This window comes from Hesperophylax consimilis, chromosome 8 (genome assembly GCF_061612785.1).
Source record: "Hesperophylax consimilis isolate HC1 chromosome 8, BYU_Hcon_1.0, whole genome shotgun sequence".
Classification (NCBI taxonomy): Eukaryota; Metazoa; Arthropoda; class Insecta; order Trichoptera; family Limnephilidae; genus Hesperophylax; species Hesperophylax consimilis.
The window spans coordinates 17,706,861-17,730,396 of record NC_142843.1 but is presented as its reverse complement, the minus strand read 5'-3'; the positions used below and the strand labels follow the sequence as shown (position 1 = coordinate 17,730,396).

The 23,536-nt window shown below is 33.8% G+C and overlaps 1 protein-coding gene across 10 annotated transcripts in view; it reads left to right on the top strand.

The window, feature by feature from the left end:
• The window catches only part of baz (par-3 family cell polarity regulator), a 116,305-nt gene that overhangs the window by 38,787 nt on the left and 53,982 nt on the right, over positions 1-23,536 (top strand). For 2 of the 10 annotated variants that reach the window (XR_016302541.1, XR_016302539.1), the window contains exons 1-2: positions 9,846-10,442; positions 10,980-11,259. The exons of 1 other annotated variant lie outside the window; for it this stretch is intronic. Coding sequence is in view for 6 of the 9 variants with exons in the window: in XM_089634973.1 (XP_089491099.1) it covers positions 11,140-11,259 (120 nt within the window). In the remaining 3 variants the exon portion in view is untranslated. Of the gene's footprint in view, positions 1-9,844; positions 11,260-23,536 lie in introns of those variants that run through there. 7 more of the 10 variants (XR_016302540.1, XM_089634973.1, XM_089634978.1 and 4 more) reach the window with 7 other exon arrangements.

Here is a 23,536-nt window from a genome sequence, read left to right as displayed (position 1 = left end):
AAATCACTTCCTCTTATCTGAGATGCCCTTCCCGTTCCAAGAATTTTATTATTGATCTTGAGTCATTCGATGCATTTACTGTAGAAAAAGTAAACTTTGTATGACTAATCGTAAGAAGGTAAATTACGATATTATTTAAAATATAAATTTGAATGATGCGACTGTTGTTTGATTAAACATCGGTTCATCATGATTTTTCACATTTTACGCTTTGGTTTTTGTCCTGTCGATGATCAGGACTTAGAAGCTTGGAACCACGTAGGTATTTTATCAACTTATTTACTCAATTTGGTAATGATCTTAACTTTTTAAGCGTCTATGCGCAATTAATCTAGGAATTGAATGCGAATATAATTTTTGCTATCCCATTATGCTCCGTTCAGACATAATAAAAAAAAAACCCGGGAGTCTTTTTCTAGCTACCAAAAGTGTCGCTAATTATTGTCGTTTTTAAGTTGTTTTTTTTAGTTGTTGTCATCAGGTAAAAAAAGATGTTGGGTGTTTAATAAGTCCAGTCCCTAGTATCTTAGTAATTTTGTCTTGGATTAGAATAATATTATTATTGTGTCTTCAATTTAAGGGGTAGCTACAAGCCAAAAATGTGTATATTCTTGGTGTATATATTGTAGATAATAGGCATTAAAATCGCTTGACGAACGGAGTTTAGAAACGTTCGATTTCAAGCACAAAAATGGTCCTTATTTATTTTGTAAATAATTTTATAATAAAGCAAAAACGTGAAACTGTCACAGATAATAATCTTAGCTATAAGACTGTATTTTTTTTAAAGTTGCTTCCTTTACGCTTTCATACATTTCTATTGAAAAAATATTTTTTATTGAGTAATTTATTTTTTATTTGCATTCTACTCAAGCGAAACGATAGGAAAACCTACAATTTATCTAAAGCATATTTTTTTTGTATTAATAATGTACACCAATTCGTTATAAAGATTAATCAAAATAGTGATTTAGCATTAAGCTTCGCCTTAAAAATTGGGCTTCTAAAAACTCCTGAGGAACAGCTACTCTTTTTATAATGAAAGGATGTTGAGTATACACTTTAATTTGTACCATTTCTGTATCAAATCCATCCATATTAACGTGGTAATGGCACCAAAACCAACCTCTGCACCACTTTTGATTGTACTGTGAGTGTTTTACGTCAAGGGTTGTTTCCGGACATCCGGTGCGTGCTGGACGAGCGGTCGCGCCTTTGTGTTTCCAGGCGATGGTCTCGAGTTTCTCATTGCACGGGGAAACCTATTACATTATTACACTCATTATAATAATATGTTTATATTTGCCGTACCCTGTATCATCTCGTTATAGGCAGCTCGTGACTTTTTAGTGTGATTGAGTGCCAAGTGTTTGAATAATTCGAAATTTTTTTGGGCCCCACCGATTTCCTGAAAATCTTCGTAGAAAATTTTTTCGGCTACAACAACAAAACATCAAGTCACGAGCCGCCACTGCTCTTGTATACCACTCGGATTGCTATTTTCAAATAATATTTCGTTAGCGTCATGTCTCATACTCCAACTTGATTACTAAATTATTAAATGTATGAAGCATGGTGACCGGATAAATCATCACTATGATAATTCATCACATCTTTAAAAAGTTATATAAAGTCATGGAAAGTGATGAAACAAAAACTTTATTAACTGGGTTAAGTAGGTTAGGTTAAAAGACTGGAAAGCATTCAAAAATGCAAGAAATAAATACTCAAAACAACTGAAAGTTTGTAAGAACGATTACTTCAAAAATAAAATTATCTGTGAAAAAGGAGACACTAAAAAAATGTGGAAAACCATAAAAGGATTAATGCAAACTGAAGATAAAGGGATGAAACATGACATTGAATTTCCACATCAGATACAGGGTAGCATACAGAACTGCTTCAACAAATATTTTGTAAACAGCATAACGGAATTACATCAGAGTATACCAATACTGAAGGAAGACAACAGCGTGAGAAATGTTCCCCTAAACCGAGAAAAACTTGTGTTTAAAGAGATTGATGAAACATATCTTTTACAGATTCTAAACAGCACCAAATCAAAAGAGAGTCCAGATGGAATAAGTTTTACGGTTTTAAGGGATGCAATGCCAGTGATAGGACCTCATCTACTGAACATAATAAATGAATCGTTAAGAAGTGGAAAATTTCCAAACACATGGAAAACATCTATTGTGATCCCGATTCCGAAAGTTGTTAATACCAGAAAATGTGAAGAATTTAGACCTATAAATATGTTACCAAAATACGAACAGGTACTAGAAATTGTAATAAAGAAACAACTCGTTGAGTATTTGGAAAAACATCATATATTATGTGACGAACAATCAGGATTCCGTAATAATAACTCTTGTGAAGCTGCATTAAACATTGTGATTGATACATGGAAGAAAGAAACAGATAATAAAAAAATCACCATTTCAGCATTCTTAGATTTAAAAGAGCATTTGAAACGATAGAAAGGAAAAAACTTTTGGAAAAATTAGAAGATATAGGTCTTTCTGAAGTAGCTCTAAATCTTTTCAAAGAATATCTCCATGAAAGAAAACAGGTAACAAAAGTGGAAAGCTCAGAATCAGATCCGATAGAAAACAACCTCGGTGTTCCACAAGGGTCAGTATTAGGTCCAATTCTATTCATTATTTACATTAATGATATAATTAAAACCATAAAACATTGCAAAATTAGATTATTTGCAGACGATACATTAATCTATATTTCATGTGAAGAGTACATAGATGCAATCAATAAATTAAATGAAGACCTACAAAATATAGCGAAATGGCTGAAATTAAACAAATTAAAACTGAATGTCAACAAAACAAAATATATGGAAATAGGCAACAAAACGCATAACACAGAGTTAAAATTGACAATTAATGACGAAAAAATTGAAAAAGTAAATGAAATTAAGTACCTAGGTGTGATACTAGATTCAAAACTAACTTTCGCAGCAAATTTTGAATATGTGCTAAAGAAGGTATCTAAAAAAGTCAATTTTCTTAGAAGATTAAGAAATAAACTAAATGGAAACACTACAGAGCTGATTTATAAAACTATAGTTGCTCCACATTTAGATTATTGCTCTACTATGTTGTATTTGGCCAATGAAGGAAACTTGAACAAGCTAGATGTTATACAGAATAGAGCTATGAGATGTATACTAGGAAAAGGAAAATACGCAAGCATAGATCAAATGAGAGAACAGCTAAATTGGATTTCTATAAAAAAGAGACTATTATTTAATGTGTTAATTTTTGTACATAAAATCATGAACAACCAAATGCCAAAATATTTTAAGGATGAAATTGTTTTTAATAGAGATGTTCATAATTACGAAACCAGAAATGTAAATAGGATTAGATTGCCACATATGAAAAAAACAAAATCACAGAACTGCCTAATGTACAAAGGACTAAAAATGTATGATGAAATGCCTGAAAGTCTGAAGAATGAAGGAAGAATGAATGTATTTAAAAAGAAATGTTATATTTATTGTAAAAATATGTAAAATTACAAAATGAAATATGATCTTGTTTATATTAGTTTATATTCAAATGTATAAACTAACTCAATAAATAATAAATAAAAAAAAATAAAAAAAAATTTTTTTTCATCGTTTTTAATGACTATATCACTTTTTAAAGGTGTGTTGAATAGTCACTGTGTTGAGTTAGCATGGAACCATGAAGCATAGTTTTATATGAGCGGAAATGATGTGGATATTTTTGGATTTTTAGTTGGCATATAAGCTGAAAAAAAAATTAAGTGAAAAGAAGATAGATTATTTTGTATTTTAAAATATGCAGGGCGTAAAGTGCACTAACTTCGTGTGATGATTTTACACTATGGTAGAAGTAAAATAGAAAAAAATACTTTATATGATAAAGAACCGTAGAAATAAATTAAAAATAAAAGACAAATGGAAGATAGTAGTGGAACTAGGGAAATGTTGTGAAATGAAATTAGGGAAGCATTAGGAAATGTGGGGAGTACCTGGTTAATTTTTTACTGGTTAACCAGATCTCGTTAGGTACTAATCAAACCCGTTTCGTCATCAAACAAGACATAGATTTTTGAATTGTGGTGTTTACATCAGGGCGATATTGTTAAGTAATTAATATATAAAAGCTCTTTGAAAAATTCATTAAAAAGTAACGATTTTTATTTGTTCTTCGCTGGGTTTAATGTCCGTAATCTGCACTTGATCAATCTGATCTTGCTGCTCGTCTATAATTATTTTTTCTAATAGTTGTATAAATAAACATATAAAGCTTATCTTTAACCCGTCTTCGAAGAGTCACAATTAAACACAGTCGGCTATGATGCTGTGACCTACAAACTACGATTGGCTTTTACAGCTCTGCACGCTCTGGTTATTTTGTAATTATTTTTGTCAACTTGCTTACGGTATCGTAATAATATAATTCATTATAACATGTTGTGTTACTTTCACAGCCATGAACACAAATCTCCATTCCATATTGAATAATTACTTTTAATTCGAACCACGTACCCATTTGTTATGCAAATTATATTCGTGCAAAATAAACGTAATTATTTTTTGTCATTCTACGTATCTCGTAAATCAGTGATTTACATTGTTTACGAACTTGTTTCAAACCTCTCAATATCAACCGTTCTCTTCTTCTTATTAATAAAGATAATAGGCACAACCTGGTCTACCTAAGTAGGTACAACTGGTTAAAATATATATTTTTTCGTTAGGTGGCTTCCTCCCCCTTTCACACAAAAAATTGTCGGAAAAGTCATAAAGTTTCGTTTGCCTGTTACACTTAAGGCGTTGCCATACGTAGTAATGCAAAATCATGTGTTTTTGGTTTGAAAATTTTGTCGCTTGAAATGTTTCAGATGCTTTAATTAAATACTGCGAGTAGAATACATCTTCACCTTTGAAATAATCGAGTATTTTTTAGATAAGTCTTTTTATAAGCCTAGAAAAAAACAATGTATAAGGCCTATGACATAATATAAATATAACTGCTTTAAAGTTCAAAATTTCCTACTTACGAACCCATTTTCGGTTATGGTTTTATTGTATAATGTGGCAAATTAAGTTATTTATAAAATGATCGGAAAACATTTAAATATTTATGCCTGAACATCCACAAAATAAAATAAAAGGCACTTTTTGGCCATGTTTTTTTCTTGCATAAATCAAAACAGGCGGATGGTGTTAAGCGGGAATTTAAACCTTATCGCCATCTACGTAAGGGTTGTTATTGATAGCGGCTAAATTTAAAATATTACACGACGTAGTGCATCGCCTTAAGATATACTAAACGTGTACAGTATTGAGTAAGTCACTTGCACGCATTATTGCGTGTGTGAAGAATACGTTTTCTATTGTGATTGTATAATTTCTAAAAGAGTTTTCAATCTCTCCGACCATAGGTTGAGAGCCGCTGTCCTGACGATTTTCTTATAATAATAATATTAAAATTTATATAGCGCCGTTTTTTTTTTTGAAAATCACCTCAAGGACGCTGTACATCTTACTATAAAATAACTACCAGATATGCAATATCTACACGTTAGAACATACGTATTAAATACAATTCAATTTAATGAAAAAAATCATTGATGCCAAATTATTTACTAAAGTTTTATCTTTTCATGATAGTATTAATAGAAACATTTTATTTTTTAAATACATATTTGAATTTCACTTTTGTTTTGAATGAAAGCAAATCTTGGAAGCTGAAATTAACCCACATATGTGAGGTGAAGCTCAAAAAAGCGGCGCTATACAAATTGTCCAGCAAATTAATTAATATCGACCGAGCTGAAACTCGGCAGATAATAAAAAGTGGGTGTGTCAAGCCTACGCAAGACAGAAGTGAAACTTCTAGTATTCCTCTCTCTCTATTTTCATTTCATCATCTCTATTTTCTCTCTTAGGTTAGTTTGAAAATTAGAGGTTAAATAATTCAACGACGAAGCATGGATTTGCTTTTTCTAATATTTTCTTATAGATGAATGACGTTCGATTAATGTATAGTTCCAAAAATTTTCAATTTATTCACAAGTATACAATATTACATAAATAACAATATTACAATTAAAAATTACAAAGAAATTACAATGACAATTTACCAATCATGTGCCATTTTCATTGTCAATTTCATGAATATCATTTCCTAATGTCGTGATAATTGGGTTATGGTAACTAAAGTGCGAGATATATACATGAGCACTTAAATCCTTAATGAATCGTGCAAAAACTGCATCGATTGTTGTCCCGTGTCGGGAGAGAACGTTCGTGAGCGGCTCCCCCACCTCAACAAGCGCATATGGTGAGAGAGGGACAGTGAACGGTGAGCGGTGGTGGGGGTACCCGCATTTTCGTGTCGATCCTGACTCGGTTTTACTCCGTCCCCGAAAGAAGTTTCACTTCAATAATAATAATTGGATGACTTGTATAGCGCCGTTTTTGTGCAAAATCACCTCAAGGGCGCTGTACAAACTTATAATACATTTTTACAGTGATTTTTGCAGAACACGCGTTTCTCTGAAATATTAATGACAATACAGCAATTAATATAAGTACGAAATAAATGTCGGTCCTACCCATTCGGGATTCGGCTCAGTCGTTAGCGCGCTTGACTCAGGATCCTGGGGAGAAAGGTTCAATCCTCAGTAAAAACCAAAAAAAAAAGACTACCTCTACGTTTATTTTTAAATGCATCTATTAATAACAATGTATATGTTTTAATAGAAATACTTTTTAATGGTTTTTTTTATAGTAAAATCTCTCTAAAGAATAAGCTTTGGCGTCGTTAAATTTGAACAGTTTTTTCAGTGTGATCTTTCCAGGTAAACAGCTTATTTTCATCTATATATTTGTTTGTATAATGACTTATAATGCGTTACGAAACTTTGACACAGTAAGACAAGATACCTACTGCGTTTCATATTTTAAAATTATTTAATGACAAAAAGTGTCTTGAAACAGCATAGCCGGATAGTAAAAATATTAGCCATTGATAAAGGGTAACAAATCATTTATGAGAATGGATATGATTTATTGCTAGATAATAAATAACATGAAGAAACGCCACCAGGTTGATAATTATTATTACGTTAAATAATTAAAATATTAATTCTTGTGGTGGGTCCTATATTCATACATAATATCGGTTTTAAATTTATGTTTTACATATAAAACATTTTCAGGCAACTCGTGATGATGTTATGAATTACATTACTAACAAATTATCAAATTATGTAATTGTGTGCAATGTTTTTCGTCTTACTAGTAGTATTTATAGGTAGGTACATTGTATCTTCTGAATTTCGCAGATAAAATACCAGTTATAATTATTTCGAACCAGTTACTGATTGTTTGAATAATCTCTTACGTAAATTTAGTAACCAAATTAATACAAATTCATATGTGCAATTTATTATTATTTGTTATCAAAGTGCCCGGTTAATTCTCGTTTGGTGACGCCACTTTTGCCTTTAATCTTGAATTAAAAGTTCAACAAACTGCGAAGGAACCCAGTCACCTTTCGCCGACATGGCAGCCGTCGCGCGTCGCACCGAACCGGGTCGCCGTTGAAGCTGATCCAACAACTCATAACATTTTATTCACCTGCATTATTTATTAATATTTCATTAAGTACAAAAAATTATAGACAGAAATCTATAATTATAATTTTTAATTATAATTCATAAAATTATTTGCGAATTATAGACAGCCCTGATTTACTGAGTCTTATCACCTTCAACATGCCAATTCGAACTGCTTTCGATCGAAAATTCTCTTTGATTGCAAGCACAATATCAGAGTCATTTAGATGTCCTAGCTCTCGCTTGTACCTAGATTACATGCAGTTGGCAATACTTTCGCAGAAATTGTAGATGTGTTCAACTGCACGGAATACAATTACAAGAAGGCAATAATAACTACCTTAATAAAAATAACAATTAAGGTAAGTATAATTCTATTCTTCTGAATGGTTCTATATAATTTTAAATGCAAATTTTACTTCGTGATTATTGTTTCACTAAATTATTATGTACATATTTTACAGATTTACATATCGTATATTTGTAAAATACCGTATGGGAGTATAATATAATTAAATAACTGCATACAATAATTCGTCATCGTCAAGAATTGTCCTTAACCATAAAATTAACGACTTTTTTGCTAACTAAGGGCGTTTCCGGTTCTACATAAGGTTAAGGAATTGTCCTTAATGAATGAACGACTTTTTCTTCAACAGCTGTTTCAATTCTCTCGGATGACAGCGAACAAGTCACTAATTTTAAGGTTAAGGACAATTCCTTAAATAGAACCGGAATCGCCCCTCTTAAGACACTTATACCAAAAATTACAAAAATATTGCTTTTACACCCTTCATCGTCTGTTGATTAAATATGGCATCCGATCGGTTTTTATTGTTGAATTAAATTGATAGTGCTATGGAATGTGATGGAAATGACTTGGCCAGCTGAAAATAGTTGACCTGGAAATTCATGATTCCTGAGTTTTGGTAACTTATAAACTAGTTTCTGATTCATAGTCAACATTTTCTTGCAAAAATAAACTTATTCACCATTTATTAGTACATAATTTGCTAAAGTTGTGACATTTCATGACGCTCAAAATCATCATTCCAGAGTTTTCACATTTTCTGCTTTTTAGTTCGTTACCTTCAACATGCAACCAAAATATATAATCTTTAAACATTTTTACATATTTCAAAAAATATAAATAAATATTTAATATATATATGTATAATAAATATATTTTTTCTTTTTAAAAAACTTTATTCGCATTATTTTTTTGTATTATTATTATTATCATTATATTTTGTTTTCTTTACTGTGTACGTATTATCTTACAATATTTTTATATTTACTTGATACATTCTATGTATAATATGGAGCTCGTGGGATTGCACCACCCTCCCCGAGATCTAGAATAAACAAGAAAAAAAAATTACGTAACACGATGAAAACATAAAGATTTGAACGATAAATACTTTGGAGTGATTTTTCACATTTAATGTGTGATCAAATTAAAGTAATTTTAAAAAGATATAAATAAGTTTTAACGGAAAATATTCAGGTTATGAATTCCAGCTGCATTAATTCTAATAATTTCGAATGTATTATTCAGGGCATTTTTTCGATTACTTTTCATTATGATTTCGATATCACTGGAATTTTCCCAACACGCTACACCCCCCACCCATCAGCCTTATTGTTAGCGATTATAGCAACTGCGAAACCATGAGACCTCCTCAACGGGTGTAGCCTGTACCAGTTGTGTTTATTACCTACTCGTTTTTCCGAGACCGTAAATATGGTCATAATTCATAATCACTGACGTCAAAAAAATAAATTCTGTGCTCTGTAGTATTTTTTCTCTTTGTTTTCTATGCTCAAACATTCGATACAGATCGATGAAAAATGAATCATCAATGAAAATTTACCGTATTTTCTGCAATATCGTAGCATTACTTATCAAGTTGTTTTAAGGTGGTGTTAGTTGCAAGTCGCACACATAATGATAACGGCTATCTTTATTATTCAATCCCGCTTCGGAATTTCGCATATCTCGTGACGTTTGTCGCAATTATAATATTTAGTAATGAAATGTTTATCAATTACCGAAAACCTCGTCCGAATTCCGCCTAAAAAGTGTGCTTTGCGGTAAAACCGTCGGCCGCTCAGCACGTCACCTCGTTACTTCAGTCCGAGGCAATTGCCGTTAGTGCGCGTACTTATTTCTGTGCTTTCTGCATTTTTATTATTATAGGTACTAACGTCAGTCTATAGTGGCAACAGGTGATTGCTCCGTGCTCCCCTGGGTTGGGGCTTGCTGGCGGGGGGCGGGAGGGGCCACTCCCCCACCCCCCCCTCACTACCGGCGCTAACTTTTATTGTTCAATCCGACTTCTCTACCAGTCCGCGGCGTGTACCTTTCTATTTCTCAATTCGGCGATATTTCATTCACTTTTCAACACAAAAATCAGCGGAAAGACGTCTGCATAGAGCCGAACAGTGTCGCTTTACGCTTTACGGGTGTTTTGAAGCAGTTTTCCGTTAGAGCGTAATGAATAAATATTTTCGTGTTTTATCCAACTCGGAATCCACAGTTCCCAGTGCCGTGTTTGCTAAACAAACAACATCGGCTGATGTGTGTTTAATGACTCTTGTTTCAGAAGTGTCAGGTATTTCTCCCACCTGAGATACCAACAGACTATTGTTGTTCCGAGTGAAAAAGTGTGGAGCCTCCGAGTTTGTTTTACTAACATTTTATTAAAAACGGTTCCATGTAGTTTAGTTGCAGCTTGGCTGTGGAATGGTGTGAAAGTTTCTGAATTTCATATTAAAATGTTTAAATTACCTAAATTAAGCCGTTTCGATAATACAAACATTGTGTGAGTAATATAATATTTGCAACGCCTGTCATAAGAGCCTTCAAAATACGATTTCACTTGGTGTTGTTTGCCCATTCTTCCGTTTACCCTTTTAATGTGTTTCATAGTTTGTGAATATGAATAGTGAATTGTACTAGTATGGACGACACAAATGTCAGAAGTTTGACTGCAGTGTTATCCTATATAACATTCCTCGTGATAATTCATACTTATCACAGCGCGTTATCTTTCTAACGGCCATTAGTACTGGTTAGCACTTGGTTGTTATACACCTTCCTGTGGATCTGTAGACTGTCGAGCTGTAGAGGCTCGTCTTTTGTTCGTACCAAACAACCATTCAGCGGTTAACTGCGGAGTCGAATAACTGCGATCTGTGATGTCCAACTCTGTCTGACAAAATGTAAGGTTACCGCGTTTGACAGAATCGTGTCACTTTGCGATTTTTGCATACGGTGAGGCACTGCGACTACTGCAACAGGCGGTCTTGTGCCCTGTGCGCTCCACCAACCAATATTTCAATCTGTTTTTCCTATTCAGATATTTTTCTTGCTTACCTAGTTTCTCTAGGTAAAGCTATAAGTTATTATAACATTCAATGTTACTATTGCACGCGAGCGTTGGTCAGTAGATCTAGCGAAGGCTGCGAGAAGTGGTGTTGTTTGTTTGGTGCAGTGCGGGAAACTAGTGATGCGAGAAAATGAGGGACTCGGGACCTCGCTGTGATCACGTGACTGGGAAGATAGTCAGGCTGTTCGGATGGCGACACAGTTATCCTGTTGAGAAACTCCAGCGGGATCTCCAGCCACGGAGAGAATCGGTAAGCTAAGAACAAGATAACACATTGTTCCTGAAAAATCGGTTTCTACTTTGAAATAATTTTCAAAAGGTCAGGTCGTTGTTGGTTTTCATAATGTGTCTAAATAATACACGAGTACGTACCGAGTAATGTTTTTAAATGCTCTTGGTACCTACACCTTTGTGCAAATGTACCTTTGTTTATCTCTTATAGGAATGTTTTTATCGATGCCCCTAATACCTAAAACGAGATTGTATTATGATTAGAATAACAATGCGCTTCGGAATGTTAATATCTACCGTCGATTTCATGTTCATTGTATGTAACCATATGACGCCCCCATATAACATACAACACATATTGTATGCATTATGTACCCAATACTAAAATTGTGCAAGTAATGTGTCGATCAATAAAATGTATGTAGGTTGTAACTCAGTGTACATTTGAAGGCAATTATGATAATTATTTATTATCGGGACAGGCATTTTCCAATAAGTCATTTTTTCTAAACAAAAAACCAGTAAAATGAGTTCCCTATGCCCGTTGGCTAACATGATGTATAAAATCACGATTTAGTTAAGTACTTTAGTTTTTATCAATTTCTTTCAGACAGATGACCTGAAATCATATAAATGCATAGTGCAGAGTAATGTGAATGCAGAATAATTTTTCAGTCATATTATTATGAATTCAAAACACTCAGACGATTTAATAAATCATGAAACATTGTAGGTATGATTAATTCGTGCAGAAAATAACGTAGTACTTACAATTATTTACGCCCGGCTTCGCCCGAGGTTTCAACACATGTTTCTTCTTACTGAGCAATTTAAAAATTCTGAGAAAAAAACACTTCTTATTCCTTCGGGGCCTATGTCATCTTTGGGGATATTGTGTGTAGGGTTTTTTTTAAGGAAAGGAAGTTCTGAAAAGAAGAATATGTATGACGGGTGGATAGGAATCTGGGGGTCGATGTGTCCAGGAGTGAAGGGCGTATGAATCCATGTCTCCCACTGCGGTGCAAGGCGATGGGTCGAGAGAGTCCGGCTGGAGAGGTCAAAACTACCTCAACCAGTCTCTCCCGATCCTAAATAATAATAAACCTCACCCCATGAACTCGGGCACCTCTGCTAAGTACCAAACGTAGCGAAACACTTGGGGTGACCTATGGCAGAGGTGTTGGTTATCGAATAAATGGTTCTCGGGGTGGCGGTACCCATAACCGCTTCCAAAATTTATTGTTTCGTGCTGAAATATGCAACAATCAATTTGGTAGGCGGTTATGGGTAGTTGATTTTACATATTTTATTTTAGACACGAAAAAAGCTGTGCAAATTTCAAGAGTCGCCATATAAAAAAAGATGGGATATAATAGTTACCCACATAGATTTTCTGCTGTGTGGTTAAGATGTTGTTTTGTTCTAAGAATAATCATTATAATTACCTTAATCTCATTATCAAGATAAATTTACTTCATCTTCTGATTTTGTTTAATAGGATATAATTATTGTACAACTAGCAGGTTTCAGTTCCGTCAGATTTCGTGATATTATTTGAAATGCTGGGAAAGCTTAATTTGGCCATAAAATCTAATAGATCTGTGTGTGTGCAATCAGCATGGGAGATAATTCTATCATTGTTTGCAAATGAGCTCTCACACCTGGGCACGGACTTAATACGTGCTTTAATTACACACTTATTATAGACTGCACGTAAATAGCTTCAGACCATGTTCCGTGGGGTGTTTTCTTACGTTTATGCGCAAGTTTACTCACGCGGAAGCTTATTATAATGCTTATAAACCTGTGTAGGAAATATCTTTTATTCAAACACTGCAGAATAGGTTCTTATATTTGCATACTACGCTTTTCCAACGTTACATGAAATGGCGATTTCTCCGTTTCAGGTTTTATTCAAAGCGAATATGCAAACCGTTATTTTTGATAATATGTGCTTTACGCATTTAGGAGATTCATTTTTGAATGATTTGTTTGTTGTTTTTGTGGCACCCATTGGCAATGTTCTTCACCGAAAAACCCTGTTTTTGGTGAACAGTGTTTTAAATATATTTGCCTTTATTCAAATACAAACATATCTTCCCGATACACCGATCGACCACCAAACTAAAAATATATAAATATATTATATATTCCCTAGAATACATAGCTCACACAAAATATAATCAACTACCCAACGAGATCAAATGTGCAAGTCAATGTAAAAAGACCCAAACTAACATGCTCAAACTTCATCTTATTAATGACTATCTGAAATAATAATGTTGTGTATGTCCCATCATATGTCCATTTAATACATACAGCTATATGTTTCATGTAATGCGTATCATTCCCGCAATGAGTTTATTAACTCCTGGGAGTACAATGCTTTATATAATATACTATATTCTGTATTGTATACTTTTAATAAAAAAAAAAAATAAAAAAAAATTAATTATCACATTGATATGTATGTATAGGCATATGTATGTATGTATATATATATATGTATTATTTTTATATTAAGTGCACGCTAAGAACTGAAGGAAACCTCAGGGTCTTTATTATATTTGACTCTTTGAGTATACGCTGCTTGGAGTGTCTTTTCTTGGAAAGGAAGATGTAAACCTGTGCTTGAAGAGATGTTGTATGTTGATGAGGCAGAAAACACTACTGTATTATGGTGGTTGACATTTATATACGGTATAAATATTGTTATACCACTCAACCACAGTTTATATCAAAAAGAGAGGTTGAGGCGTGCGGTAGGACCACACAACTTAATAAATATTACGCAAGAAAACTTAATGAATTGTGCGTGCTCTCGTATTCGATTTTCTTATATTTATCTCCTTTGAATAACAATGACGAGATGGTTGATGTTTACCGTCGTTATTACCAAGAAAGAAAGTATGTCCGGCAAATTAGCCAATCTTTTATAATATCGGGTTACTGACCGTGATGTTATGTAAAAAATTAAAGCAAGACGGCGAAATGCGTCAATTACACGACAACGCTAGTTGGTAACTCTAATTATTTTCACAAAAATTAAGGCTGAACCGAATGGGTTTATGTTTACTATTAGGAGAAAATTCTATTTGGTTATATCTCTATTTGTTACAAAAAAGGAAGCTAATACAACATCTATTTTAATAATTATATTATTATCATTTTGGTATTCGATCACATCAAATTTATCATCAGACCAGTGGCTGATTCTGGCTAACATTCTATGTCTTAAGAGCCAAGAAAACATGATCTTTATCTTAACACATTCTTTGCGCGAAACGAGAAAATTCGTCATACGCTTTTTACAGTAAGACGCGGGAGACGAGTTTACTCGTTTTGTTGCGCAAAGCGGTAAGGAGCGGGAAACTTGTAAACAAGGAGTTCTAAATGGGTGCGGGGTCATGTGTTTTCTATTGTCGGCGGTACCCGATCTATCTACCTGTCTTTTTAACAGTAACATTGTAGTATACAGTAGTGAATGGTGGAACAAGTCGGAGACACTAGCAATAGCGAAGCACTGCGGGGTCCACTAGTTGTTAATTAATTGTTACTAAGGCAGCTCCCCCGTGGGCCTATAAGGAATAAATTGACATAAACCGGGTGCTTTAAGACTGGGCAGAAAAGTCCCACAATGGACTGCGCTGCAGACCGTTACCTAACTTTAGCGATCTGCGCAGTTGCAGCACTCGGTTTATGTAGATTCCTTACAGGCATATGAGGTAGCCACCTCATTTCAAGTGTAAACTCGAAGGAATATTTTAGATTCTCGCTCGATCCTAGTTAACTCGCAATAAATAATTCAATCAAAAAAATTTCCATGTCGATTTCCATCATTATTACGACGCCAAGACTTGTTTTTGCATTCTTCACGGTTGCGTGCAAACGTGATGAAAGTTAAAGAAAGGTTTCCCACTTTTCATCGTTGTCGCCATTCTTCAGCCTTCATCACTCATCAGTACCTCATCAGATGGCCATTACTTCGAGGCATCTTACAGTTAATGTCAGTGCACTTACGCTCACCTGACTTTTAGTAATACCTTGTTGCATGGAAAGGTCAACGAATTCAATGAAGTGCATTAAGGCGATGCCATACGTAGTAATGCAAAATCATGTGTTTTTGGTTTGAAAATTTGGTCGCCTAGAAATGTTTCAGATGCTTTAATTAAATACTGCGAGTAGAATACATCTTGGCCTTTGAAATAATCGAGTATTTTTTAGAGAAGTCTTTTTATAAGCCCAGAAAAAAATAATGTAAAGGCCTATGAAAACTGCTTTAAAGTTCAAAATCTCCTACTTACGAACCCATTTACGGTTATGATTTTATTGTATAGCGTGACAAATTAAGTTATTTATAAAATAATCGAAAAAAATTAAATATTTATGTCTGAACATCCACAAAATAAAATAAAAGGCACTTTTTGGCCATGTTTTTTTCTTGCATAAATCAAAACAGGCGGATGGTGTTAATTTAAACCTTATCGCCATCTACGTAAGGGTTGTTATTGATAGCGGCTCAATTTAAAATATTACACGACGTAGTGCATCGCCTTAAAGTAATGTGCAAAAGCGAAATCTAATGTTATTTTATAAATATGTTAATTCCTCATACAGATGTTCTTATGCATAGAATCATAAATATGATTTGATGATATAGTTCTTGAAGACCACCTGTTCAGGATTGTTTTTTTTTACTTCCACTTTCGTCTAACATAAGGTGTTAAGCAATCAAACATATTGTGAGTGTAATTTTAATTAAAAATAGCCCACATTGGTTCGTAATACCTGTTATGTTACATAAGCAATAAATACACCACATATTGTATCAAATTATGAATATATCTCAATTAAAATAATAATTATGGTTTTCTGTTTTTCCGCATTCACGATAAAAACAGTAATTCAGAATCGAAACAAATTCTTGAAATGGTTATGTAGTCAATGATCGGTTATAATATCAGGTGCGAATGCTACGTTCGTTCTACCAGTATTTCAATGGCACGTGCTACCACTCCCTCTCCTTAAAAATAAACAGTAAAACATAACGAAGGCCCTGCATTTTAGTCTTACTGTCATTTGACTACCGTCCTATAAGATATCGAATATCAAGCAATATTTAAACATGTATTAAATTATACTGTCGCAGACCCGCGAAAGGTCACGGGGTAGCCTGAATTCTTGTCGAACCAGTACCAATTTTTGAAAAATTTCTGTTAAAATAATATGTTAATAATAATGATGATTTAAATAGCTTTGTTTTTGTGCAAAATCATCTCAAGGGCGCTGTACAATATATAATACACTTATGAAACTATATATGGAGATAATATACAGTACCATACTTACCTGGTAGGTCACTTGAGATTAACACTTAATTAACATTAACTAATTGTTTATTGGCGAAATTTAGATACAGGATTTAGGACATAATTGGAAAATTTGATATAATTCGACTTTCTCTCAGTAATGGTATATTTAATTTAAGGGTATGACAGTTTAAAAAGGTAAGTTTTTAGTTTGGACCTGAATTCTGTTGGATTTGTTATTCGGCCCAGATACTAAAGCGCGATCACCAAACTTAGTATTTGGCTTGCGCTTAGGTTCCATCAGTCTGCCTACAGCTGCTGATGTTGCTGATCTAAGAGTTGACTGTCTCAAACCAGTGTTTTCCGGGACGCATAGTTTAGAGATGTAGGGTGGGGCCATTTCATTGATGGATTTAAACACCATCCAGCACAATTTGTACTGGATTCTTTCATGGAACTTGAGCCAGCGAGGGTTACGAAGGTGTTCTGAAATGTGCGAATATTTAGAGACCCCGGTTATGAGCCGTGCTGCTGCATTAAACACTGATTGAAGTTTGTTAATTTGATATTTTGGTAGGCTGGCATAAATGCCGTTGCAGTAATAGTTTGTACCTACCTACTTTACGCTTGTCTGAATTCTTCACACAATCAGTTCCAATTTTAAATTCACAGCAAATTTGAGTTTCACATAGGACTAACGCACGTACAACAGAAATTAGTTTGATAAGCATTTTATGGACCATATATCTATAATTTATTCTGTGGGAATTTGACTTTCTTTCTCGTCGGTATGTCCGAGTGTGCTTTCCGCTCCTCGGGCTCTCATGATAAACCGATAATTGCCTTTTATTCCTACTTTCATCTCGAACTCTCCGTGACTGATCAGCCACGTAGACCCACAAAGCAGATTGCATAGACTCTATTGTATAGAGATAGGGCATAGAGTACGGAGACAAACGGTAAATGCGCGGATGCAGATAACGAGAAGAATCCCATGCATTCACAGCCCAGGAACGCGCGGTCATAGGTGAACGCATACAGATGCAAACACTATAGCAGTCAATGCCTGCAGCATCCAACGATCTCATGATATAATAAAAATGCGTCGGCTAATGCTCATTCCATGTATTTTCTTATTTAGTTTATTGAACAAGGTATAATAACAAACTGCGCACCATGGTAGTATTCAGGTAATCTACCTGTTAAAATAATATTAATTGTATAAAAATCACATAAAAATAGGTGTTCGAAAAGTGCTGTGATCTGATAACAATAATTTATTGCAATATACCCGTTATTATAATTTCCAGCCTCGACGAACACAACGACGACGAAAAACATTTTTCCCATTTTTAAAAATGGCGCCTGCACGGAGAAAAATGTCGATTGCTGATTTATTAAAATCCTGTTAAAAACGTAACAGCATGCAATTTCCCGATAAACTATTAGTACTTTCACAATATATCGGAAAACGTGTTCATGCAGCTGCGTTCATTTTGTTATTATATAATAAAGAAATGCGAACATATTAGATTTTTTATGTTCCGATATCGTCATAACGCATTCGTGTTTTACTGATATTTTAATAGGAAATCTGTCAATTCATTCGTTAAAAGCCTGCAGTCCCGTTTTTAACGGGAAGACGAATAATTTGAAGAGATTTTTTAATAAATTAGCAATATTTTATATCAGTAAGTTTTCTCTGTGCGCGGTTAGTTGGACTATAGCACCCCCGACTTGAGGAGAGATATAGGAAAGAGGGAGGTTGGGAAGTACCTGGATTTTCAGATCTTGTCACTAAAAACACGGGTAAGACTCATTTATCTTATTATTTTCTTCATGCGATCGTTTCGCATGATCAGACCAACAAAGCGATCAGAAATTCATATCATGAAATATAATATTGATCCATCCGTCATGCCATAAACTTTCTACGTGTCACTCGTTACAATAAATGAATAAATTGGACCTAATAATACAGTCGTGTGCTTTTGTTAGACTGATCGTTCCGAAGAGCGGGCATTCGAAGAACTCGATAATTTTATACGAGAAAGTTCAATTTAAATAATTCACAGCCTAATTAATTGAATTACTTTTGCTATCTGGTGGCGGGTTTTACAGAGGGAAAGGTAACCAACCCGCCCACTTTTTACCACACTTTACTCAGACCATATTTGTACAATTGATAATAACGTAAGTTAATTCAATTGAAATATTTTTATTACGTACCCCGTATCTTGCCCACGTTATGAAAAGCGACAAATAAATACCTAATTTCCCAAAAAATAATCCATGGGAAGAACGATAGAAGACTTAGTAGAGATAGCTCAAAGGTAAGAACACACTGGGCCCTTGTGTGTACGCAACGTGTAGATATATCGGGACAACTTATAATCCATAGCTGGAGATCGCGGGTTCGAATCGCGGCATTCGTAAACCAGTCAGAATTGAAACGTTGCTTGAAATGGTTTTGGCCGTGTTCTTACTTCCCAACCTTCCTTTTCCCCATCTCCTTCACCTCCCCACTACCATGGGGAATTCACAGTCTCACTGGCTCCAGACGGTTGGGAGCAGTTGGTACTCTTGTTCAGTTTCATATAAAAAATAACACATTTTCTATCACGCAACGCAATCCTACGCTCCCTACGCAACACACATCCCTGTTCAGATCGGCGTGGGACGTAACGCGTGATAGAAATATAGTGTTGGTGGAAGGCTTCCAACGAGTGATTTGACTGTTAGGGTTATGTTTGTTGTGGCGTTTACTGAAATTTAAAGCACGTTTTATTGTTAAAATGGGAGATAAACAACTGGTAGATAAACAACTGGTAGATTTAGAAAAACGTTAAGAGATTTATAATATAAAATCCATATAATAATGTATATCGCAATACTAGGATTAAAATTTGCAATGGGTGCGTAGGACAAGTGTGCACGTTGGCCTGGGAACGTTGTAATGCACACGTTACGTACGTGGACCCAGTGCTTCCTTGCTTTTAATTACTTCGAAACCTGTGTGACTGGTACGAGTGCCGTTTTGCTGAGTTATTCCAGGTTGCATGGTGAAGGTTTTCACGATAGTTGAGGATAGAAGAAGGCACTATAAGAAGAAGTATTATAAATGAAGCGTCGGGGAAGCCCAAGGAAGATGTGGCACGATCAAAAGATTTAAATACTTTAGAGGGGTTATGGCATGGCAAAAGTCGGCGTAGCAGTGGGGTATTTACGAGAGCATGTTTATGAATGAATCCTCTCTTGCTAGTCACGTGGAAAATGTGTGATCGTAAGTTTTAGTTAGTATTATCACTCATAAGGTATTTAAGGTTGGTTTGTTTTTGGTACTTGACAAATTTTATTATTGAAAAGCGCTTTTTGGAAGCGCTTTCTGTATGTATTTAGCTCGATGAATTCTTGTACAATGTTTTAAATTTAATGTGGTACCTATGTCGTATGTTGCTTTGGAATCATAACTCTATTGATGGCATGTGTTATATACATTGCTTGTAAACACAGCATTTAAACCGGCCAGTGGTTGAGTGGGCATAGTGCTTGGGTCTCACCCGAGCGTCGCGTGTTCGATTCCTAGGCTGGCTAAGTCCTCCATAACAACACAAGCAACATTTTCGGCTTTCTGTGGTGGTAGTAGGAGATTTTCAAACATTGTTGGGTTATTCGTAACCTGGGAATGTTTGTCTTTCTTTAAAAAAATTAAAAAAAATAAATATATATATATATACACACGTAGGTAGGTACCTATATCTTGGATGGGTTTTTAATCCCAAATAATAATAAATCTATGCCAGTTTTATGTCCAACATAAGGTAACATATATTCTCATATATATTCTCTTCTCTTGTCATATATTCTCCTTACACTCCTTTCTTCGTTCATTCGCTCTACTTGCCCAGAGTTCATAATTGATATATTTGTAATTTCTTTAATAAAAATAATTAATTTGATGTATTGAGATTTATTGATTTATATTGGTTGATTTATATTGGTTTTAATATTTGTTTCTGTAATTTAAATTTGTAAGTAAACACAAGTTTGTTGGTAACCTGGGCCTCGATTCTCGATGAAGTCATTCTACTCGAACGTCGAGTGGTTCGACCCACTCGTTGTTCGAGAGGAAAGAAACGAAGAAACTGAAATGTAATATTTTTGTTCTGATAGGACGGGCTAACCCAAGCTATCCTCATTAGCTGTTTAGTCTTTCTCGGAATGTTTTCTTTTCCGTAAATATTATTATAGTTCTTAAAAATGATTAGTTAAATTTTGTTTTGAAATATTCGTGAATTGAGATGTAAAACTTAAGAACCGTCATTGTAATATTATAAGCTCATTTAACTTTTAAATATCTATCTACTGCTGGTCAGCAAAAATTTAATGAGAAAAGATCTGGTGAAAAAAATAGACATATAAAACGATAAGAGATTGCCCGAATTGAAATCTGCAACATCATTATTTATTTGATTCTAAAAAAAAATAATATTGTAATTTATGATTCAATTAACTTATGTCAATTCACACAACCATTGTGCTCTAATTGACTAAGCGTAGCAAAGTTCTGTATAATCTCGACAATTTGTCATTTCATCTGTCTGTTAATTTGTTTGTTACGTTCCGGTTCCGGTTGAAGATGGTGAACATGTTGCATACTACCTTTTTATCCCGCCAGGGTTCGCATGATTGCGGTTCATACTATGAGCTGACAAATCGGTATAATCAATATTATACTACCTACTAGCCTGAAGAAAGTTTGAAAAAGAATTGTTATTGAGATGGAGACATTTCTTTTCACACAATTCCTTATTTGAAATAAAAAAGTCAAATAAAATATTTATGGTTTATAATGAAGTAGGTAGGTATTTAAGTACCTACTTACAAATCTTAGGATTTCAGAGAAAATTTTGGTGAGAAAACATATTCTTTTTAGAATCGAGGTCTACAGTTCATAAGATCTGCTCGTATACAATTAATGTATATATGTATTACACAATTATTTTTTGTACTAGTCTTTTTGATTTTTTTTTTGGTCTGTTGAAATACTTTCCAGTATACATGATTAAGCCTAAAATCACTTATTCATTAAACGATTTTTTTATTGATCTGTTTCCACTATGATATCATTACAATATATTAAATTATAGTTACGTTATAATTATTTATTTGTAATACACGCCATACGGACTTTTAGAAACATGTGGCACATGTATAATAATTTAGTGGAACATTAAAGAATTAAAAATTATTAAAGAAAATATAAAACAGAACACACGCAAAAAAATTATAAAAGCTAACATTAATATTTATTTATGAGTTATGTATTTATAGCCTTCTTGTAACTAAATTCCGTGCAGTTAAACACATCTACTATTTCTGAGAATGGGGGCCTTAGTACCCAGTGAGTCCCACATTACCAAATAATTTTTGTTTTAAATATTGCTAATGTATCAATTAATAAAATTAAAAACGAAGTTTTTTGCGTAATGGAGTACAAAATTATGCATTTATAATGACGTGGGATTGACAGGTTGTGCGAATTAACTATGAACTAAAATTAGGTAAACTCAACTAGTATTTGTCAGAGAATATCTATACCTAACTCTGTATAGATCGCCGATTAAACATTGCACGTGATGACTCTAATAGCGTCATGGCCTTATTTACTGTGTTCTAATTAGATTAATGATATAAAAAATACCTTTCCCAAGCTAAATACAAAATAAAGCTATCCTTAAGTACAATAATATACTTATGAGGATATAACCTTATTATATTGACGTTTCTGTGAATAACACATTGCACTTTAAGAGGAAGCTACAAGCCAAAAATGTGTATATTCTTGATATACCTTATATTGTAGGTAATAGGCATTAAAATCGTTGGCAAAAATAGTCTAGAAACGTTAAATTTCAAGCACAAAATTGGTTTTTATTTATTTTGTAAATAATTTTATATGAAACCAAAAAATGTTATCAAGTCAACAGATAATTTTAGCTATAATAATGTATTTTTTAAGTTGTTTCCTTTACGCGTTCGTACATTTCTATTGAAAAAAATTTTTTTTTTGTAGTTTACATTTATATTTTTTTATTGGGTAATTTATTTATTTATTTGTATTCTACTCAAGCGAAATGATAGGAAAACCTTCAGTTTATGTAAAGCATTTTTTTTGGTATTCATAATGTACCTACACCAATTCGTTATAAAGATTAATCAAAATAGTGATTTAGCATTAAGCTTCGCCTTAATATTCTTTAACTGTGTGTGCCATTTTGTTATTCTTATTTGCTACTGGTAGTTTCAGTTCATTAGGTAAAGAATAATAATTGAATATATGTTATGTGTCAATCTGTGGCTTTTATATTAGTTTAGTGGATAGATGAGCGTATTTTATGATGAGTTTAAAATTTTTGTTCAAATGGTCAATAACGTGAGCTCAAGTCCTTATAGTTCCCGCTCTCATGAAAGAATTTTAATTTTATTTCATTTCGAACTGACACCTGCTTATGAATAATGCAGTAAAACTGTAACTCAAGCCTGAGACACTATTTCCACTGAATTAGAATTTTCATTGCAAAGTGGCTTTCGATGAAATTATTGATACGGGTTAGTAAAATAAAATTGTAAATCAGCTACAAGAATGTTAGGTTTTGTCATACACAATTCAAAGGAACTGACAAACCTTGCAGTCATTAGGCTGCTTTACTTTAGCTTAGTGCGTAGCATTCTCGAGAGTGGATCTCAGGTATGGGGGCCAGAGGACACTGTCTATGTACTAATGGTCGAGAAAATTCAAAAGAAATTTTTACGATACCTCTATATGAGAGAGTTTGGTTTTTACCCATGGCTGTTTCCAACAGCATTTATCTCGGGAATGCTGAATATCTGCAGCCTTAGTTCCAGACGGGACGTCGCATTATTGATGATGGCTTACAAGCTTCTGAATGGTTTAGTATCAATTCCAGACATTCTGTCAAAAAT